This window comes from Seriola aureovittata, chromosome 12 (genome assembly GCF_021018895.1).
Source record: "Seriola aureovittata isolate HTS-2021-v1 ecotype China chromosome 12, ASM2101889v1, whole genome shotgun sequence".
Lineage (NCBI taxonomy): Eukaryota > Metazoa > Chordata > Actinopteri > Carangiformes > Carangidae > Seriola > Seriola aureovittata.
Window position 1 is genome coordinate 27,041,242 of NC_079375.1, and position 22,050 is coordinate 27,063,291.

The 22,050-nt window shown below is 47.4% G+C and overlaps 2 protein-coding genes and 1 long non-coding RNA gene across 3 annotated transcripts in view; 2 read left to right on the forward strand and 1 right to left on the reverse strand.

Annotated features, from left to right (window-relative positions):
- si:ch1073-184j22.1 (erythroferrone) lies at positions 1 to 9,100 on the reverse strand. The gene is made up of 8 exons (XM_056391579.1): positions 8,292 to 9,100; positions 7,273 to 7,389; positions 6,476 to 6,590; positions 4,298 to 4,425; positions 3,829 to 3,940; positions 2,706 to 2,787; positions 1,997 to 2,075; positions 1 to 1,897 (listed from the first exon to the last, which is right to left on the reverse strand). The coding sequence occupies exons 1-8, from the start codon at positions 8,487 to 8,489 to the stop codon at positions 1,799 to 1,801; spliced, it is 930 nt and encodes a 309-aa protein (XP_056247554.1). The 5' UTR covers positions 8,490 to 9,100; the 3' UTR covers positions 1 to 1,798.
- On the forward strand, positions 5,288 to 8,433 carry LOC130178961 (uncharacterized). Its single transcript, XR_008829214.1, has 3 exons — positions 5,288 to 5,682; positions 7,256 to 7,419; positions 8,295 to 8,433. It is a non-coding gene; the product is annotated as an uncharacterized LOC130178961 (long non-coding RNA).
- The window catches only part of mfn1a (mitofusin 1a), a 20,971-nt gene continuing 7,424 nt past the window's right edge, over positions 8,504 to 22,050 (forward strand). The window contains exons 1-10 of the mRNA XM_056391491.1: positions 8,504 to 8,623; positions 9,530 to 9,620; positions 16,317 to 16,403; positions 16,601 to 16,720; positions 17,341 to 17,476; positions 19,490 to 19,652; positions 19,769 to 19,893; positions 20,152 to 20,260; positions 20,369 to 20,476; positions 21,488 to 21,641. Coding sequence (XP_056247466.1) covers positions 16,606 to 16,720; positions 17,341 to 17,476; positions 19,490 to 19,652; positions 19,769 to 19,893; positions 20,152 to 20,260; positions 20,369 to 20,476; positions 21,488 to 21,641 — 910 coding nt within the window. The 5' untranslated portion in view covers positions 8,504 to 8,623; positions 9,530 to 9,620; positions 16,317 to 16,403; positions 16,601 to 16,605. The remainder of the gene's footprint in view (positions 8,624 to 9,529; positions 9,621 to 16,316; positions 16,404 to 16,600; positions 16,721 to 17,340; positions 17,477 to 19,489; positions 19,653 to 19,768; positions 19,894 to 20,151; positions 20,261 to 20,368; positions 20,477 to 21,487; positions 21,642 to 22,050) is intronic.

Sequence of the window (22,050 nt, forward strand, 5' to 3'; positions counted from 1 at the left end):
GAGAGTACGAAGGTTTATTATCACAATTATTCACAACTTGTTTCTTCCAGAGAATAAATATTCATATTAAAGTAGAATGAGGAGTGACGTCATACAATCATTAGATCAATCTGTACAAGTCTCTGTGGAGCGGGGTGGTGGTTCCTGTTCACCTGTTCAGGTGGTTATTCTCAGTATTTCCTCCGTTAGCTTCAGCTCTCAGTTCTTGATGAGCTGCTGAAACATAAAGATTTAACACAATGTCAGATATTCAAAGCGATCAGACGACCAGCCTCCACTGCTGCAGTTCCTCTATCGTCCACCAGGCGGCGCTCCAGGAAAACGACAGCTCTGACATGAGAAACACAAGATCATGAGTTTTCTGATTCTCAGCATTCGGGACATCAGAGGCCTGTGTGGAGTCTCAGTCCACAGACAGGAACTGATCCGTCCAGTAAACCTCTGGACATTGTCCTGGACTAATGACGTGTCTCTGTGGACGAACAGGACACACTTCAGAGGCGTCGCCCAGCCTCGCCCACACATCCAGACTTAATGTCAATTCTGTGCAGGAAAATGAATGAGGGTTTCATACGATGTTTCATTTGGCCTTTAACACAGGCCTCTTTGTTAGAGAGGCTGAGAGTCCTGGAAAAAGTGTGTAAATACACAAACACACGTCTGCAGCTCAGATTTAATGTCAGTGGAGGTTTGAACTGCAGCTGCTGAAAAATGAAAAGTTAAAGCAGAAAGTTTTATATGTCATGAGTCTTTAGAAAGTCATCGTTGGTGTTTACACTCTGACAGTTCAAATGTTTTTCACCCAGTTAAAGATTATTTTCTTGGTGTTGTTGTATTGCTAATCACAAGGTCGGTGGTTCGATCCCCGGCTCCTCCGGTCCACGTGTTGAAGTGTCCTCGGGCTGCTCCATCAGTGTGTGGGCGTGATGACGTATGTGTGTGTGAATAGGTGAATGAACTGTGACTGGTCTGTATGACTAGAAAAGCTCTTTGTGAGTGGACGGTTGATAGTGAAGACGCTACGATCTTAACCACCGTCAGACCGTCCTGTCTTCACCCGGTGGAGTGCTGAGTGTTTGTTGGTGTCTCGTCTTTCTCAGTCGTCACTCGTTACTCAATGTGGGAGCAAGAAAGAAAAAGAGAAAAGAAAATAGAGAGTCTTGGTCTCTCGTCCTCTCGCTCTCTCTCTCTCTCATGGACAACCTGAGTGATGACAGTAAGATGACAAATACATTTTGTGCAGGGTGTGAACTCCGCCTCCCCTGAACACATGATCCAGCCTGAAATCAAGTTATGCTAATGTATCGTTCATGCGTGCCGGCGATTTGGCGCAATATCTCTTTGACGAAGATAAAGTTACACGAGTGGCGTGGCTCCTTTAAGAATAGCTGGTTGTTGTGAAGGTGGAGCTGGTGGCTGGAGCAGAGGGAGGGAGATGTACCGCAGCTCCTGCGTCGAGATCATCGTCCGTCGCCACAACAACAGAAGACGCAGACAGGAAGCGAGGGGGAGGAGTTACCCCGGCGTGGAGACGTAGCTGTTATGTGACAGGAGTAAAGGACAGTTGAGCTTCTCTTATTCACTTTATCATCTAGAAGTAGATCCAGGTCCAGACTCCGTCTCATCAGGTCTGGATGTCTGACTCCGCCCTGATCACATGGTGCAGCTGATCGGTGACAGCAGGTGGGAGAGGGGCGGTGAACAGCTGTGCCACCAGTCTGTTTAAATGATGAAGCAGATGTGATGGTGTGGGAGGGGCTTGAGTGGATGATGTCACACCTCTGCCGTGTGTTGGTGCTCAGACTCCAAGCAGGATCCCAGAGAACAGGGAGTCCTGCAGGACGCTGATGGCCGAGCCGGTGGCGTTGTCCACAAACACTGAGACGTACTCTCCAGCCTACACACACACACACACACACACACACAGTTTAGTGTTTAGCGTTCGGCAGCTTCTGATCTGAGTGTAGGTGTGTGGATCTTCAGGTGTGTGTTGTACCTGTAGATACAGCGTTCCTGTCAGTAAGATGCTGAAGGTTCCTCCAGCAGCTGCCACGCCCATCACCGACTCCACAGAGCTAAGACACACAGACAGAAAACACGAGTGAGTGAGTCATGACAGGTGTGGCGGTACAGAGACGGGCTGACTGATGAGGATAATGCGGCTTTTAGACAGAACCCAGCAACAGCACCACTGACTCTGAAACTCATCACTTCCAATAGCTTGCGCCGCGCCATGACGGTTTGTTGCTGCGCTGGTCGAAGATCAGTCGTGTTGAACTCTGACCGCTGTGACAAACACCTGCGCGCCAATAGAAACGAGACCTGAGACCGGCTGCTTATTAGCAGGGCTAATGCTAACACTTGCTTCTTAGCACTGTAACGAGACGCCTTGTTGCTGGGAATCATAGACTTAGCGGCGAGCGCAGGTCACATCCTGTCTGAGGGCCCATCACGCTGTAAATCATGAGCGGATCTTCGGAAGCAACAGAAACATTTCTGTGATCTGGGCTTTGTGCTCAGACTCGTGTTGGAACAGGGACAAACACCAACAGCCTGTTTATCTGTCGCTCACCAGAGGTTCAGTCTAACCTCTAATCACTGATCGCAGCTGTGACGACTCACGCCGCTGCACAAACAGCTGCACAAACAGCTGCAGACACCACGTGGAAAACAGAGAAGAAGAAGAAGAAACAGGAAGTACTCACAGGTTACTCTGACACAGAGACTCGATGCAGATCGCTGCCCTCACACTGTCTCTGAGCCGGACCTGGACTCTGTCACCAGACTCTGACACACACACACACACACACACACACACACACACACACACACACACACACACACACACACACAGATTATCTAATGCACAGTAGTTTATTATCATGTTGTTGTCACATCTAAACAGACTGGGACAGTTTGTTTGATCAGAGAGGTGACCTCTGTCTAACACCTGGTGACAGATGTGTTACTGGTTGTTATGGTGATGAGACTGAATGGTTGTGTCATTGGACATGGACCAATGTCATCATGGCGTCTGACTTCTTGTAGCAGTACTTTTCAGTAGGGTTGCAAAGGGGCGGAAAATTTCCGGTAAATTTCCATGGGAAGTTAAGGTTGGGCATTTTGGAAATATTCCATATTGGAAACTTTCCATGGGAATTATTGGGAATTACTGGGAATTTAGGGGAACTAACTGGGAATATATTATATATATATATACATATATTATATATGTTTATTCCACAGGCACAAATGTGTGCCTCCAATAGTCTCTGTGCTTCAGGCTCAAAAGTTTGGTCCAGTCTTCTAGAAATCTCCTGTACATGTGATGGCGGCGTGCACGGTGCCAGTAGGGGGCGTGGTCTCATTAGCCATGCAGTAAGCAGTGTGCTCTGTGCATGTGATTGAGGAATGGCATGGATCTTCAAGTGTATTTGAATGGCATCTGTTTGTTTTAGTCAAGATTATGCTAAAATATACTTTCCTCAACTATGTTTAAGTTCCCTATGAAGAGCCAACCTTCAATTTTGAAAATTCCCAGTTTATTCCCGTTTATTCCCATAATTTCCCATATATCCCATAAATATAATATTCCCAAATATATTCCCATAAATTCCAAGAATTTTGCAACCCTACTTTTCAGTGGTAATATTCAACATGTTTTTATTCCTCTGCCAGAGCAGCAGCCATTTTGTTTTCAGGTCGTCCATCTCATTCTGGACACGATATCTCAGTAACGTTGTTGTGAATGATGTAGATGAAATAACTCAGGTGCATTCCTCCAAGTCACCTGTCCCAGTGAGCAGGACTGTTGTGTTAGTGTCTCACCTATCAGGAGGCTGGCTGTGAGCTGGTAGAAGCCAGAGACGGGTGCTGTGTATCGGCCGGTGCTGGTGTTGAAGCTCTGACCCCTCTGGAAGCTCTGCTCAGAGTCTGAGGGCTGCAGGGGTCAAAGGTCAAACACAGGAAGCAGTTCAAAGGAAAGATCCTGTAGATCCAGTCACAGTGATGGAGAAAAAACCCACTGATGTGGTGTTAGTTTATCTAAAGCTCATGTGAGACCTGAGCCTGAAGTGGCTTTCACTCTTTTTAACATTAAATTTAATAATAATAATAATCTAATTAGCTAACTTTAAATGGATTTATCATCTCGTTAACTAACTTTTTTAACTTGTCTTTTTATTAATTTTTCCGTTGAATATTTAAAGTTCAAGACAGTCAATGAGTCATCGTCATTATCAACAATATAAAATATATCTATCACGCATTATACATACGTATGATGTGTGTGTGTCACCTTGCTGAAGGACTGCAGCTCCAGCAGGCTGCGGCGGGGGATGGTGACAGGCTGCAGGAGGCGACTGAGGAAGGAGGTGGAGACACGAGGAGGACGATCACACAGCAGACACACTCCTCCTGCCATGTCTGAGAGAGGGGGAGGAGGGGAGGAGGAGGGAGGAGGAGGGGAGGAGGAGGAGGGGGGAGGAGGAGGAGGGGGGGAGGAGGAGGAGGAGGAGGGGGGAGGAGGAGGGGGGAGGAGGAGGGGGGAGGGGGGGGAGGAGGGAGGAGGAGGAGGGAGGAGGAGGGGAGGAGGAGGAGGGAGGAGGAGGGAGGAGGGGGGAGGAGGAGGAGGGGGGAGGAGGAGGGGGGAGGAGGAGGGAGGAGGAGGGGGGGAGGAGGAGGGAGGAGGAGGGGGGAGGAGGAGGGAGGAGGAGGAGGGGGGAGGAGGAGGGGGGAGGAGGGGGGAGGAGGAGGGGGGAGGAGGAGGGGGGAGGAGGAGGGAGGAGGAGGGGGGAGGAGGAGGGAGGAGGAGGGGGGAAGAGGAGGAGGGGGGAGGAGGAGGGAGAAGGAGGGGGGAGGAGGGGGGGAGGAGGGGGGAGGAGGAGGGAGAAGGAGGAGGAGGGAGAAGGAGGAGGGAGGAGGAGGGGGGAGGAGGAGGGGGGGGGGGGAGGAGGGGGGAGGAGGAGGAGGAGGAGGAGGGAGGAGGAGGAGGGGAGGAGGAGGGGGGGGAGGAGGAGGAGGGGGGAGGAGGAGGGGAGGAGGAGGAGGGGGGAGGAGGGGGGAGGAGGGGGGAGGGGGGGAGGAGGAGGAGGGGGGAAGAGGAGGAGGGGGGAGGAGGAGGGGGGGGGGGAGGGAGAAGGAGGGGGGAGGAGGAGGGGGGAGGAGGAGGAGGGGGGGAGGAGGGGGGGAGGAGGAGGGAGAAGGAGGGGGGAGGAGGAGGGAGGAGGGGGGGAGGAGGAGGGAGGAGGAGGGGGGGAGGAGGAGGGGGGGAGGAGGAGGGAGGAGGAGGGGGAGGAGGGGGGAAAGAGAAGAGACGCATTGATTGTTTGGATCAAGTTGTTTTGAAAAATGATTTCATGAGGAAAAATGACTGTGTGTGTTGGCGTGCTGCCTGCTCAGCACAGAGACATAAACACACACATTTGCAGAAAGTGTGTGTGTGTGTGTGTGTGTGTGTGTGTGTGTGTGTGTGTGTGTGTGTGTGTGTGTGTGTGTGGCGCCACACTGCTTGGAAAACAGTGCTGCTGCGGTCAGACTGCAGACGTCTGAACTCACAGCTTCACCCTGTTTGATGAACTCTCTCTCTGACAGAGCGCCCCCTGCTGGCCGGACACTCCACCCACCATCAGCCCTGGAGCTGAGAGCGCAGATCTCACCCTGCTCTACCTACAGACTGCTGTGGTGCGTGACCTGACACATGTTTATCACTGTCACAGGCATCAGTCTGGTTCAGTCTTCAGATCTGTTCTCACTTCTAGCTGCTGGAATAAAAACCGAACTCTTTCAAACACACAGCTGCAAAATACGGAAACACATGTAGAGAAAAACTGATGGAGGAAAACAAGAAGCATGCATGAACGAACAAATTCACTCTCTGACACACACACACACACACACACACACACACACAAATACAAATGTGCAGAAAGTAACAAAGACACACCATCAGTCAGCAGGTATGTCAGGAATCCTGCAGCTGAGCCAAGTCACATCCACGCTCCACAAAATTACCCCTATTAAGGACTCAGACAGCCTGCCTCCACACACACACACACACACACACACACACACACACACACACACACACACACACACAGAGCTGTATTTATATAACCTACATACAGAAACAGAGTGAAAGTGAAATATTGGAGCTGGACAAATCATGTGAAAACTAAAGTGAATGCAGACAGGCTGCTGTCTGGTCCAGGTCCTGACTCCAGTCTGTTGTAGCTAAGTGTAGTAACCATAGTAACCAGTGTTCTGCTGTTGTCGGATCAGGACCTGGAGATTTCAACATGTTTCCATCTGCAGTGAAAACAACCAGGACGCCTGTGATCTGTCAGGAAGATGTGTCCAGGACCGTTAGCCTAGCTTAGCACAAAGGCTGGAACCAGGTTGAAACTGTTAGCAAAGCGTGGTCAGAGAATCTGGAGTGAACCTGGTCTCGGTCTCAGTGTGATCAGTGAACTCTCACCTCTCAGTTTTAGCTGCAGCTCCTGGATGAGCTCCTGTTGTTGGGGCAGGAGGGGGGCGGGGGGGCCCTGAGGCCCCTGTGGTCCTGGAGGTCCTGGAGGGCCTGGAAGACCATGCTGCAGATAGGCATAAACATTTACAGGTGTGTTTCTGTCTACAGCCAGATGTGGATTAGAAACTCTGGAACGTGTCAGCAGATTTAGATTTTTCAGGAGTAGAAACGTTGTTTGGACAAGTTGAGCTTCACGCTGTCAAAGAGTTTGTTTTATTATCAGTTGACCTGCTGATTCTTCTCTGTTCATTCAACGTCATTCATTGAGTCAGTGTCAGAAAACAGTGCTACACTCTGTTTCCTGCTTTGATCAAACCAACAGTCTAAAACATTAAGATGTAAAGTATTAAATGTAGCAGCTCATACAGGACTGTCCTCTGGTCACATTATCAGTCACATCCTGACTCCACCATGTGTTTTTATTCCTCCGCGTCTGCAACAGTCAGAGCAGCAGCCATTTTGTTTTCAGGTTGTCCGTCCGTCTCCTTCTCGTTGAAACCATACCTCAGAAGCACCTTCATGTAACTTCTTCACATTTGGAACATTCACTTGAACTCAAGGATGAACCCAAAACACTTTCAACCAAACTCAAGACTTCTCAGTAATAATGACAAACTTTCACACCAATGGTTCATATTTTCTATAACTGTGGATAAACAGGGACGTGACCTGGAACTAGTCTGAGTGGCGGAGGCTCTAATTCTAGTTATTATATATGTTTCTCTTCAGGTGGAGGTGTGTCTGACCTTGGAGGTTCTCCTGGACCCTTTGGTTCTCCGGTTGTCCCCCTTGTTGGAGTTTCTTCTAAAGATGAGCCAGGAGCTGAGAGGAGACACTCTGGACAGGTCGGAGGACGCCGACTCCTGGAATAACAACAGAACCGGTTTCACACGGTCAGTGTACAACATGTTAACTTTAGCTCAGGGTCTGTTAACCTGCAGTAACCATAGCAACAGTGCTGATGCTTCAGATAGCTGACTGGTGACTAATTTAACCAAAGGTTAAACTGACCACAACAAATTTAACAGTGAAGGTCTCATTGTGTTTTCTCTTCAGATGAACTGAAAGTTGAATTTCCATCATCACGTCTGGGATGTAAATCTCATCATTAAGTCATTAAGTGTAGTAACCATAGTAACCAGTGTTCCGCTGTTGTCGGATCAGGACCTGGAGATTTCAACATGTTTCCATCTGCAGTGAAAACAACCTGTGATCTGTCAGGAAGATGTGTCCAGGACCGTTAGCATAGCTTAGCACAAAGACTAGAAGCAGAGGGAAACTGTTAGCCTAGCTTAACACAGACTTGAAGCAAGGGGAAACAGTTAGCATAGTTTAGCACAAAGACTGGAATAAGGGGGAAACTGTTAGCATAGGTTAGCACAAATACCATAAATAGCAAAAAAAAATCTGAAAAAAAAAGACTTAAATTATTATTGATTGATCAGGATATCAGCTGGTTAATGTTCAGATTAATGATAGTTTCCGTGTTTGAGACTTTTCCAGTCAGTGTCCAGCAGGTTGGTAAATATGACGTCAGAGAACTGGATTCACCAGCTCATTAAAAACAGAATCCAGAGATGTTCAGAAAATATCTTCAACCATTGATCAATTATCAGAATATGTGACTGAGTGAGTAAGACAGTCTGATGTATGAATTAATGATTGATTGATCAGCAGCCAGATCTGCTTCCTGTTCCCTCCTGATGTGGAGACTCGCAGGAACATCTGTGGGTTTATGTGTGAACAGGTGAGGTTGTTTTCTTACCAGGATCTCGGTGCTGACAGCCTCGTCCTCATCCAGCATCTCCTGACTCTCTTCACTCTCTACGTCATCGACGCTCGCCGTCTCCACTACCACCGCCGTCATCATCATCATCATCATCAATCCCAGGAGCACAGGGAGCAGCAGCAGCCCTCCTGCCCCACCTGGAGAGCTCCTTCCCTGGGATAACCTGAGCAGCATGCTGGGCGGGAGTGGGAGAGGTGGAACCAGAGAACGAAGGCGTTCAGGTCTGCGTCTGTATGGACCTAAGATGTTCCCATGATGCACCTCTGTAGGTCTGCTCCTCTTACATCAGCTGAGCCTGTGTTCAGTGGGTATGTTGAACGTCTCATGTGATGACCTTTGACACCAAGCTCTCCTCCTGAAATCTCCCACTGTGACGTCTTTTCTTCACCTCCTGCGGCCTCCTCCTCTCTCTCCAGACGTAAACACAGAGTCTTTGAGGGAGGTTTCTCTCCGTGGGTCTCGTGCTTCCTCCTCCTCCTCTTTTTCCAGCTCTTCCTCTCTTGTGTTTCAGCGCAGACTCCTTCCTCCTGGAGCCTGTTTTTCTCCTCTGCTCTTCCTCTCTGCTGAGTCCCTTTTATCTGCCTCCCTGCTCCCTGACTCCTCCTCCTCTTCCTCAGCTCCTCCCCCTCCCACTCTTTCTGTGTTCCTTCCTTTCTTCTCTCTATCTGTCTGTGGATCTGAAGCTGTCACTCCGTCTGTCTGCAGTCTTTTCCTTAATGTCTCCCCAGCGTCCGTCTGTCTCTCTCTCTGTTTTATCTCTTCTCCCATCGTTTGTCTTTCTTTCCCTCCAGACTTTGTTTTTCTTCTTCTTTCCACCCCCTCCCTCCTCCTCCTCCTCCTCCTCCTCCAAGTTTCTTCTCCTCATGCTACAGCTGTAAAAGGAATCAGATATATGACCATATATCTGCAGATTATTCATTATTTGCTGTGTACTCTATGTCTGTGTGTAAAGCTGATAAACACTGAGGATATTTTGTGTTTATATTAATTATAACCAAATATCTCCCAGAAACATTTTAATATGGGTGTAATGTGTCATTAAACTGTCACAGCTCCTCTTTTATTTCATCCTGCAGCTGATTGAACTGAGACAACGAGATAATTACAGTTTCAAGTATTTGGCAGATCAGATATTTCATGTGATGTGTCGTTGTCTCTGAGCTGCGCATGTTGAAGATGTTTTCTAGCCTCCTGTGTTTTCCTTTATTTAACAGGTGGATGTGTCGGTGAGATGGAGATGTCTGAGAGCAGCAGGAGTGAGACCTGAGTGTGTTTGTATCACTTCCTTAAGAGGTTTTCACTCAGGTGTGTTGTTGTTAGTTTCATATCCATGTCTGTCTTCAACTCTGGACCTTAAACAGGTTTTAACCACATTCTTGTCCCTTTGTAAAACACAAGGAAAACACAGATTAAAACTCAGATTAAAACACAGGTAAAACACAGGTAAAACACAGGTTAAAACACAGGTAAAACACAGGTAAAACACAGGTAAAACACAGGTAAAACACAGGTAAAACACAGGTTAAAACACAGGTAAAACACAGGTAAAACACAGGTAAAACACAGGTAAAACACAGGTTAAAACGCAGATTAAAACAGATTAAAACTCAGATTAAAACACAGGTAAAACACAGGTAAAACACAGGTTAAAACACAGGTAAAACACAGGTAAAACACAGGTAAAACACAGGTAAAACACAGGTAAAACACAGGTAAAACACAGGTAAAACACAAGGAAAACACAGATTAAAACTCAGATTAAAACACAGGTAAAACACAGGTAAAAACACAGGTAAAACACAGGTTAAAACACAGGTAAAACACAGGTAAAACACAGGTAAAACACAGATTAAAACACAGGTAAAACACAGGTAAAACACAGGTTTAAACACAGGTAAAACACAGGTAAAACACAGGTAAAACACAGGTTAAACACAGGTTTAAACACAGGTTAAAACACAGGTTAAACACAGGTTTAAACACAGGTTAAAACACAGGTTAAACACAGGTTTAAACACAGATTAAAACACAGGTAAAACACAGGTTTAAACACAGGTAAAACACAGGTTTAAACACAGGTTAAAACACAGGTTAAACACAGGTTTAAACACAGGTTAAAACACAGGTAAAACACAGGTTTAAACACAGGTAAAACACAGGTAAAACACAGATTAAAACACAGGTTAAACGCAGGTTAAAACACAGGTTAAAACACAGGTTTAAACACAGGTTAAAACACAGGTAAAACACAGGTTTAAACACAGGTTAAAACACAGGTAAAACACAGGTTTAAACACAGGTAAAACAAAGGTTAAACCACAGGTTTAAACACAGGTAAAACACAGGTTTAAACACAGGTAAAACACAGGTTAAAACACAGGTTAAAACACAGGTTAAACACAGGTTAAAAAACAAAGGTAAAACACAGGTTAAACACAGGTCAAAACGCGGGTTAAACACAGATTAAAACACAGATTAAAACAGATTAAAACACAGGTTAAAACACAGGTAAAAACAGGTTAAAACACAGGTTAAAACAAAGGTAAAAACACAGTTTAAAACACGGGTTTAAACACAGGTTAAAACGCAGGTTAAAACAAAGGTTAAACAAAGGTTAAAACACAGGTAAAACAAAGGTAAAACACAGATTAAAACACAGATTAAAACACAGTTTAAAACACAGGCTAAAAAACAGGTTAAAACTAAGGTAAAAACACAGGTTAAAACACAAGTTAAAACACAGGTTAAAACACAGTTAAAACAGGTAAAAACACAGATTAAAACACAGGTTAAACACAGATTAAAACGGAAAAACACAGGTAAAACACAGTAAAAACACAGGTAAAACACAGGTAAAACACAGGTAAAACACAGGTAAAACACAGGTAAAACACAGGTAAAAACACAGGTAAAACACAGGTAAAAACACAGGTAAAACACAGGTAAAAACACAGGTAAAACACAGGTAAAACACAGGTAAAAACACAGGTAAAACACAGATTAAAACAGATAAAAATACAGGTAAAACTGTAGTGGTAGTGTATATTTATGATTCTAACAGTATTTAAAAACATGGTGGATCAGTGTTTGTTGTAGTTCTGTCTTTATGATGACAGAACTATCACAACAGTTTAGCTGGAAACAGAAACACACACACACACACCCTCCTCCCTGTCAGATAAGGTGGGTGTGGCTTCAGTCTGACAGGATGATGAAAGTTAGTTTGGTTGTTGGCGTCTGTGATGAAACAACAGCGACCGTTTCCTCTGAATCTGACTGAAGCTGATAGAGACACACACACATACACCCCTCACACAAACACACACACACACATCCACCCATTGCAGTATTAATAAATCATGTCAGAGAAACACTGAAACACTGATGTTGTTCAGAGGAAACTTCACATAAACTTATTGTAACTGTAATTTCCACTGGAACATCTTCACCATCAGTTTAAAAACTGTGAAGAGCCGAAGACATCCACCCCGACTCTCCGGTACCACTGACACTAAAGTCCCCGACTCCTCCGGTACCACTGACACTAAAGACACTAAAGACCCCGACTCCTCCGGTACCACTGACACTAAAGTCCCCGACTCCTCCGGTACCACTGACACTAAAGACACTAAAGACCCCGACTCCTCCGGTACCACTGACACTAAAGACCCCGACTCCTCCGGTACCACTGACACTAAAGACCCCGACTCCTCCGGTACCACTGACACTAAAGACACTAAAGACCCCGACTCCTCCGGTACCACTGACACTAAAGACCCGACTCCTCCGGTACCACTGACACTAAAGACCCCGACTCCTCCGGTACCACTGACAGTAAAGACCCCGACTCTCCGGTACCACTGACACTAAAGTCCCCGACTCCTCCGGTACCACTGACAGTAAAGACCCCGACTCTCCGGTACCACTGACACTAAAGTCCCCGACTCCTCCGGTACCACTGACAGTAAAGACACTAAAGACCCCGACTCCTCCGGTACCACTGACAGTAAAGTCCCCGACTCCTCCGGTACCACTGACACTAAAGTCCCCGACTCCTCCGGTACCACTGACAGTAAAGACCCCGACTCCTCCGGTACCACTGACAGTAAAGTCCCCGACTCCTCCGGTACCACTGTCACTAAAGTCCCCGACTCCTCCGGTACCACTGACACTAAAGACCCCGACTCCTCCGGTACCACTGACACTAAAGACCCCGACTCCTCAGGTACCACTGACACTAAAGTCCCCGACTCCTCCGGTACCACTGACACTAAAGTCCCCGACTCCTCCGGTACCACTGACAGTAAAGACCCCGACTCTCCGGTACCACTGACACTAAAGTCCCCGACTCCTCCGGTACCACTGACACTAAAGACCCCGACTCCTCCGGTACCACTGACACTAAAGACCCCGACTCCTCAGGTACCACTGACACTAAAGTCCCCGACTCCTCCGGTACCACTGACAGTAAAGACCCCGACTCCTCCGGTACCACTGACACTAAAGACCCCGACTCTCCGGTACCACTGACACTAAGACCCCCGACTCCTCAGGTACCACTGACACTAAAGTCCCCGACTCCTCGGTACCACTGACAGTAAAGACCCCGACTCCTCCGGTACCACTGACACTAAAGACCCCGACTCTCCGGTACCACTGACACTAAAGACCCCGACTCCTCCGGTACCACTGACACTAAAGTCCCCGACTCCTCAGGTACCACTGACACTAAAGACCCGACTCCTCCGGTACCACTGACACTAAAGTCCCCGACTCCTCCGGTACCACTGACACTAAAGACCCGACTCCTCCGGTACCACTGACAGTAAAGACCCCGACTCCTCCGGTACCACTGACACTAAAGACCCCGACTCCTCCGGTACCACTGACACTAAAGACCCCGACTCCTCAGGTACCACTGACACTAAAGTCCCCGACTCCTCCGGTACCACTGACACTAAAGACCCCGACTCCTCAGGTACACTGACACTAAAGACCCCGACTCCTCCGGTTACCACTGACAGTAAAGACCCCGACTCCTCCGGTACCACTGACACTAAAGACCCCGACTCCTCCGGTACCACTGACACTAAAGTCCCCGACTCCTCAGGTACCACTGACACTAAAGACCCCGACTCCTCAGGTACCACTGACACTAAAGTCCCCGACTCCTCCGGTTACCACTGACACTAAAGACCCCGACTCCTCGGTACCACTGACACTAAAGACCCCGACTCCTCCGGTACCACTGACAGTAAAGACCCCGACTCCTCCGGTACACTGACACTAAAGACACTAAAGACCCCGACTCCTCCGGTACCACCGACACTAAAGACCCCGACTCCTCCGGTACACTGACACTAAAGACCCCGACTCCTCGGTACCACTGACACTAAAGACCCCGACTCCTCGGTACCACTGACAGTAAAGTCCCCGACTCCTCCGGTACCACTGTCACTAAAGTCCCCGACTCCTCCGGTACCACTGACACTAAAGACCCCGACTCCTCCGGTACCACTGACACTAAAGACCCCGACTCCTCAGGTACCACTGACACTAAAGTCCCCGACTCCTCCGGTACCACTGACACTAAAGTCCCCGACTCCTCCGGTACCACTGACAGTAAAGACCCCGACTCCTCCGGTACCACTGACACTAAAGTCCCCGACTCCTCCGGTACCACTGACACTAAAGACCCCGACTCCTCCGGTACCACTGACACTAAAGACCCCGACTCCTCAGGTACCACTGACACTAAAGTCCCCGACTCCTCCGGTACCACTGACAGTAAAGACCCCGACTCCTCCGGTACCACTGACACTAAAGACCCCGACTCCTCCGGTACCACTGACACTAAAGACCCCGACTCCTCAGGTACCACTGACACTAAAGTCCCCGACTCCTCCGGTACCACTGACAGTAAAGACCCCGACTCCTCCGGTACCACTGACACTAAAAACCCCGACTCCTCCGGTACCACTGACACTAAAGACCCGACTCCTCCGGTACCACTGACACTAAAGTCCCCGACTCCTCAGGTACCACTGACACTAAAGACCCGACTCCTCCGGTACCACTGACACTAAAGACCCCGACTCCTCAGGTACCACTGACACTAAAGACCCGACTCCTCCGGTACCACTGACAGTAAAGACCCCGACTCCTCCGGTACCACCGACACTAAAGACCCCGACTCCTCCGGTACCACTGACACTAAAGTCCCCGACTCCTCAGGTACCACTGACACTAAAGACCCCGACTCCTCAGGTACCACTGACACTAAAGTCCCCGACTCCTCCGGTACCACTGACACTAAAGACCCCGACTCCTCCGGTACCACTGACAGTAAAGACCCCGACTCCTCCGGTACCACTGACAGTAAAGACCCGACTCCTCCGGCACCACTGACACTAAAGACACTAAAGACCCCGACTCCTCCGGTACCACTGACACTAAAGACCCCGACTCCTCCGGTACCACTGACACTAAAGACCCCGACTCCTCCGGTACCACTGACAGTAAAGACCCGACTCCTCCGGCACCACTGACACTAAAGACACTAAAGACCCCGACTCCTCCGGTACCACTGACACTAAAGACCCCGACTCCTCCGGCACCACTGACACTAAAGACACTAAAGACCCCGACTCCTCCGGTACCACTGACAGTAAAGACCCGACTCCTCCGGTACCACTGACAGTAAAGACCCGACTCCTCCGGTACCACTGACAGTAAAGACCCGACTCCTCCGGTACCACTGACAGTAAAGACCCCGACTCCTCCGGTACCACTGACAGTAAAGACCCCGACTCCTCTGGTACCACTGACAGTAAAGACCCGACTCCTCCGGTACCACTGACAGTAAAGACCCCGACTCTCCGGTACCACTGACACTAAAGACCCCGACTCCTCAGGTACCACTGACACTAAAGACACTAAAGACCCCGACTCCTCCGGTACCACTGACACTAAAGACCCGACTCCTCTGGTACCACTGACAGTAAAGACCCGACTCCTCCGGTACCACTGACAGTAAAGACCCGACTCCTCCGGTACCACTGACAGTAAAGACCCGACTCCTCAGGTACCACTGACACTAAAGACACTAAAGACCCCGACTCCTCCGGTACCACTGACAGTAAAGACCCGACTCCTCTGGTACCACTGACAGTAAAGACCCGACTCCTCCGGTACCACTGACAGTAAAGACCCGACTCCTCCGGTACCACTGACAGTAAAGACCCGACTCCTCAGGTACCACTGACAGTAAAGACCCGACTCCTCACTGAATGTTCCCTCTCTGGATAAAAGTGTTTCAGTGAAGCATCAGATCATCAGCAGGAGGTTAATGCAGCTGCTTAATCAGCTCAGTGGTTAAAAACAGCCTCTAATCTCCTTGTTTTATTTCCTCATGTAAATATAACTCAGTCAGTCAAACTGCTTCATATCCACTCTCATTCTTTCATGACAGTTTTAAACAGATAGAGACGTCTTTGTCTCAGTGGTGCCCCCTGCAGTTAATCTGAAACGGCAAAAATTTAAAAGCCTCAGATTAAACACAAGGTTTTAAAATATGCAAATTAGGCCAAACACACCTGGTGTCTACAGACCTGGTCTTAACTCCACCCCCCCATTTATTTATTATGTAGTGCAGTGTGTGAGAAGGAACAGTGTGGAAGAAAGAAAATAATAATAATATTTATAATATATCTATATCAATATATCTATATAGATATAGATATATATACATATATAATCTCAAAGATAATGTTACTGAAAATCAAAAACTAAATAAACCTGTAATAAAACACACACACCTGCAGGTTGTTGAAGCTGCAGGTGTGACAGGTGAAGCAGCTCTAAGTCCTGCTAAGAGGATCTGTCTGCGCACACACACACACACACACACACACACACACACACACACAGTGTAAGCTGAGCTTTGCGTGCTGATGATGAGTTCAGTCGTCGTGTCTCTGATGTTGTCAGTGTGTTGAACAGAGGGATGATGGGAGCTGACGGCGACTTGATGGGGACGAACCCAGAAAACACAACTGACATCTGAACCAGGGAGACACACTGAACACGGTAAATACACGATAACACTGTGTGTGTGTGTGTGTGTGTGTGTGTGTGTGTGTGTGTGTGTGTGTGTGTGTTAGAGACAGTCAGCTGTGACTGGGTGTTCATCTGTAGATTAACACAGTTTGCTTTTGTGTTCATATTTGCCAATATAAACCTGTGTGTGTGTGTGTGTGTGTGTGTGTGTGTGTGTGTGTGTGTAGGTGTCATGGATGCTGAAGATCCGTCTCCTCTGCGGCGTTTTGTCGTAGCAAAGCGTTCGATCACCTCCATCTTTGATCAGCTGCTGGACTTTGTGAAAGACGGCTCTGCTTTTGTGGACGGTCAGAAACACACACACACACACACACACACACACACACACACACTGTATACACTTGTTGCTCAGGTGTGTGTAGGTGTAAGGAGGAGATGAGTTGGGACTGCGACCAGCTGGAGGACGTTGTGTTCAGGGTTGAAACGTCAGAGGAAAGATGGACGCCATCTAGTGACACGTAGTGACACGTAATAACACGTTGTAACACGTAGTGACACGTGACGTAGTGACACGTAGTGACACGTAGTAACACGTAGTGACACGTAGTGACACGTAGTAACACGTAGTAACACGTAGTGACACGTGACGTAGTGACACGTAGTGACACGTAGTGACACGTAGTAACACGTAGTAACACGTAGTGACACGTAGTGACACGTAGTGACACGTAGTAACACGTAGTAACACGTAGTGACACGTGACGTAGTGACACGTAGTGACACGTAGTAACACGTAGTAACACGTAGTAACACGTAGTGACACGTGGTGACAGTAAAGGCCTGTTGAAGAAGATCACCAGTAATAATGTGAAAGATTTTTTTAAAAAGCAGAAACTGTCCTTAGAAAAGAAAACGACTCACAAACGTGACAAATGAACTTACCTGTTGTCGTGTGTTGTGGCGTCAGAGGCGTGGCGAGGCGATGACCTGGGTCAGGTGGCCGTGGAGGAGCAGAGTCTGGAGATGCAGAGCTGTGCCACCAAACTGTCGACCATCAGAGAAGTTCTGCTCAGGAGACACATGAAGGTGGCGTTCTTTGGCAGGTCGGTCAAACACACTCTACACTGTAGTTACATCAGCTGTCATGTTAGTGTCACACTCCTGAGATCAACAAAGATATTAATATGTAAATCATCAAATCAAATGTTTAATATAATGAAGCATCTTTATTGCTCTGTGTCGGCGACAGGGCAGCAGCCATTTTGTTTTCAGCTCGTCCGTCGCATTCTCCTTAACACAATATCTTAGTAACACCTTGACAAACATTCACTTGGATTCAAGGATGAACTGATTAGACTTTGGGGGTCAAAGGTCAGAGTGACCTCAAACACTGTTTAGCCATTACTCAAGACTTCCGTAAGAAGATATAAAAACCATCTCAGTGTAGTTTTACATCTCCTCTCTCAGGCTTCTCTCTGCAGCTCTAGTAACAACAGGTCTGTGAGCCAATCAGAAGAGAGGAGGCTCTGAGCCTCTCTTCTGATTGGCTGACTGTTTTCTGACTGATCCAATAAAAATAAAGCAGATTTCAGGTAAAAACACTCAGAGAAACCAAATCCTGCAAGGTTTGGATGGTGGGTCCAGGTGGGCGGGGCTTGGTGACTGCTTTGTTGTGACATCACAAAGTTCCAGAACCTGAAGTTTATTTCTTCACTCAGATTAAAACACATGGTGAGTTTAAAGTGTCATTGTGACTGATTCATGATGTTCTTAAATATTTGGTATTTTCCACCACAACTACAGACCTGACTGAAACTGACAGCACACAGACTATATCACCACATAGTCAATCAATAAATGAATTGACTGAATCAATCAATTGTAACTTCTGCAGAGCTCAGGAAGAATCTCTCAACCCTCCACGTTCAGTTTATTGTCATGTGACAGAAAGAAGCTGAAACCAGAGAAAACTGTTTAACTGGAAACGATCCATTGATTATTAAAACAATAGATTCATTTCTGTGGATAAACTCATCAATTAATCAACTCATCAATTCATCCTAAAATAAAAGAAGAAAAATAACAAAACAGTCAAATTCCTCATGGAGAATATGGAGTTTATAAAAGACCATTGTGTGTCCACTGTGAGTGTGGAGGTGGTGAACTGAGCGCGCTCAGTGGCGGCTGCGGCCGGACGTCTGCTACCGGCTCTGATTGGTGAGGAGATCTGAGAGATCTGCCAACAGACGAACAAACTGTCGCCTCAGATAAACTTTATCAGTGATTCACAAGCGACAGTCACAGTGACACGGATCCAGAGGAACGTGCTCCAGGGCGATGATGTAATAACAGTCAGATGATGCAATCAGCCTGATGATGTAATAGCTCCTGAGAAACTGAGTTTCCCTGTAAACGGCCTGAAATCCTGATAAGCTCATTTAAAGCAGCAGAAAATATGAACTTTCAGTTTGAAGCTGTTTCAGGACACTTTTTATTTTTCCTCTGCGCCGGCAGCCATTTTGTTTCCAGGTTGTCTGCCTCATTCTCATGACACGATATCTCAGTAACACCTTGAGGGAACTTCCTGAAATGTGATGCAAACATTCCCTGGGACAAAGGTCAAAGGTCAATGTCAGTGCGACCTCAGAAAACACTTTTTAACCATTACTCAAGACAGTTATAACAAACACACAAATGGTTGATATTCTCTCTGACTAAATAAACAGCGTGTGACCTGGAACTAGCCTGAGCGGTGGAGGGATACGACCACGAGGAGGTGGTTGTAGTTGCACTCTGACACTGTAGGACATCGTCCTCAATGTTTCTATAGTAAAACTGATGGTTTGTGAGTCAGTGAGTCTGGAGCTTATTATAACAGGATCAAACTTTAAACTCAAAGTCTAAATGTCAGTCAGCTGATCAGGGTCAGTGGGAGTCACCTGTTCTAATTCATAATCGAATGTTAATCAGTAAATAAATCTTCTGTAACTTTATAACCTGCCTCATCAGGACTGTGTGGGTGTGGTCTGATCAGAGGTTCATGCACGGACGTGTCATCACCACATGACTGGGGCTCCAGGTGAACAGTAGCTCACCTGCTCTCTCTGCTGCTTCAGGACCAGTAACGGGAAGAGCACCGTGATCAACGCCATGCTGAGAGACCGCGTGCTGCCCAGCGGCATCGGACACACCACCAACTGCTTCCTGAGGGTGGAGGGGACCGACGGCGACGAGGCTTACCTCACCACCGAGGCGTCCAATGAGAGGAGGAGCGTCGCGGTACGTCACAGACAGGCCTTAAAGGGACAGACCCACATTTAGAGTCCAGACTGAAGCTTCTTTAAAAAGTGGAACTGTTCCTTTAAATTTCATTAAATCCCCCCCCCCCCCCCCAGACTGTGAACCAGCTGGCTCATGCTCTCCACATGGATCCCACCCTGGACTCCGGCAGCCTGGTCAAAGTGTTTTGGCCTAAAAGCCGCTGCGCTCTGCTGAGAGACGACCTGGTGCTGATGGACAGGTAACTCTGTCTTTACCTGTCGAAGGTGTCTCCTCCTCGAACCTCGGACCATCAGTGAACACGTGGTTAGTTAAAGGGTGAAGGTGTGAAGCTCATCACAGAACAGGGATAATGTCTCCTCAGCTGAGTTACTCAAGTGCTGCACAGAATATCTTAAAAAAGTTTCCTAGTTTAGGAAAAAACATTGAGGTGTTTGCAGCAGTGAAAGAGATTTAAACACTGAAGTAAACTCTGTGCGCTCTGTGACCTTTGCCCCAGCCCTGGGACAGATGTGACCCTGGAGTTGGACAGCTGGATCGATAAGTTCTGTCTGGACGCCGACGTCTTTGTCCTGGTGGGAAACGCAGAGTCGACGCTGATGAACACGGTGAGGAAACACGTTCGTCACCTGTCGACTGTAACGTGACGAACGTTCTTTATTTATTCATTATTGATATAATTATTATTCGTCATATTTGTCTCCTTCTGTTTTCAGGAGAAACTTTTCTTCCATAAAGTCAGTGAGAGAATTTCCAAACCGAACATCTTCATCCTCCACAATCGATGGGACGCCTCTGTGACTGAGCCCGAGTATATCGAGGAGGTGTGTGTGTGTGTGTGTGTGTGTGTGTGTGTGTGTGTGTGTGTGTGTGTGTGTGTGTGTGTGTGTGTTTGTGTATTTATGTGTGTGTGTGTGTATTTGTGTGTGTGTGTGTTTGTGTGTGTGTGTTTGTGTATTTATGTGTGTGTGTGTGTATTTGTGTGTGTGTGTGTTTGTGTGTGTTTGTGTTGTGTGTGTGTGTGGTGTGTGTGTGTGTGTGTGTGTGTATTTGTGTATTTATGTGTGTGTGTGTGTATTTGTGTATTTATGTGTGTGTGTGTGTATTTGTGTGTGTGTGTGTTTGTGTGTGTGTGTGTGTGTGTGTGTTTGTGTGTGTGTGTGTGTGTGTGTGTGTGTGTATTTGTGTGTGTTTGTGTGTGTGTGTGTGTGTGTGTGTGTGTGTGTGTTTGTGTGTGTGTGTTTGTGTGTATTTGTGTATTTATGTGTGTGTGTGTATTTGTGTGTGTGTGTGTGTGTGTGTTGTGTGTTTGTGTGTGTGTGTGTGTGTGTGTGTGTGTGTGTGTGTGTGTATTTGTGTATTTATGTGTGTGTGTGTATTTGTGTGTGTGTGTGTGTGTGTGTGTGTGTTTGTGTGTGTGTGTGTGTGTGTGTGTGTGTGTTTGTGTGTGTGTGTGTGTGTATGTGAAAACCTGACTAAACTCAACTTTTCTGCAGCTACTTCACAATAAAAGCCTCAACCAGCTCTCTGCTTTTAGAAAGCTTTTATTGTGAAAAAGGAGCAGGAAGTGGTGATTGTATTAACATATTCATGTTCTCAAGCTAAACTTTCACTGAACAGGAAGTTACCTGTTAATTGTTGGTACCACAGCGAGAGAGAGAAAATCCTGCCCTGTGATTGGCTGACAGGTGTCAACAGGTTTACTCAGCACTTTTCTGAGAGCTTCACATCAGTGGTGCGATAAAGAAAAAGCCTTAATGAGTAAAAGTGAAATCTGAAATGGCAGCAGGTGAGATCAGCGTAAAACTGTGGAGTCTCCACCCCCTGCTGTCCAGGTGAGGAAGCAGCACCTGGACCGCTGCGTCAGTTTCCTGGCCGAGGAGCTGAGGGTGGTCGGTCTGGACGAGGCACCAGGGAGGATCTTCTTCATCTCAGCCAAAGAGGTCCTGAGCTCCAGGATGCAGCGAGCGCAGGGCATGCCTGAGACAGGTGAGACAGGTGAGACAGGTGAGACAGGTGTGGGACAGCAGGAGGAGTCTCCTCTTGTTTCAGAAACAGCAGCAGCTGTTACAGCCTCAGAGAGGAGACAGGTCTCAGATCAGCCTTAGAGACTTTTCTATCTGTAGAGTTGAACCTGTCTGCAGGTGACATGTCCATCAGTCAACAGTTGTTATTGTTTATTATTTATTTATTATCATAATCATCAGGAGACGTCTCTGATAACCACAGATCCCCGACACCTTGAATCAGTCAGACTTTTTAAAGATTAAAGATTATAAAAAATATCTGTTTTTATCCATTTTATGTAGTTAGCATCTTTTATTTGTTTATGTTGTTAGTTAGCTTCTAACTGGCAGTGGCTGACGCAGTGTTAGCGCTTGTGCTAATGCTAACTCTC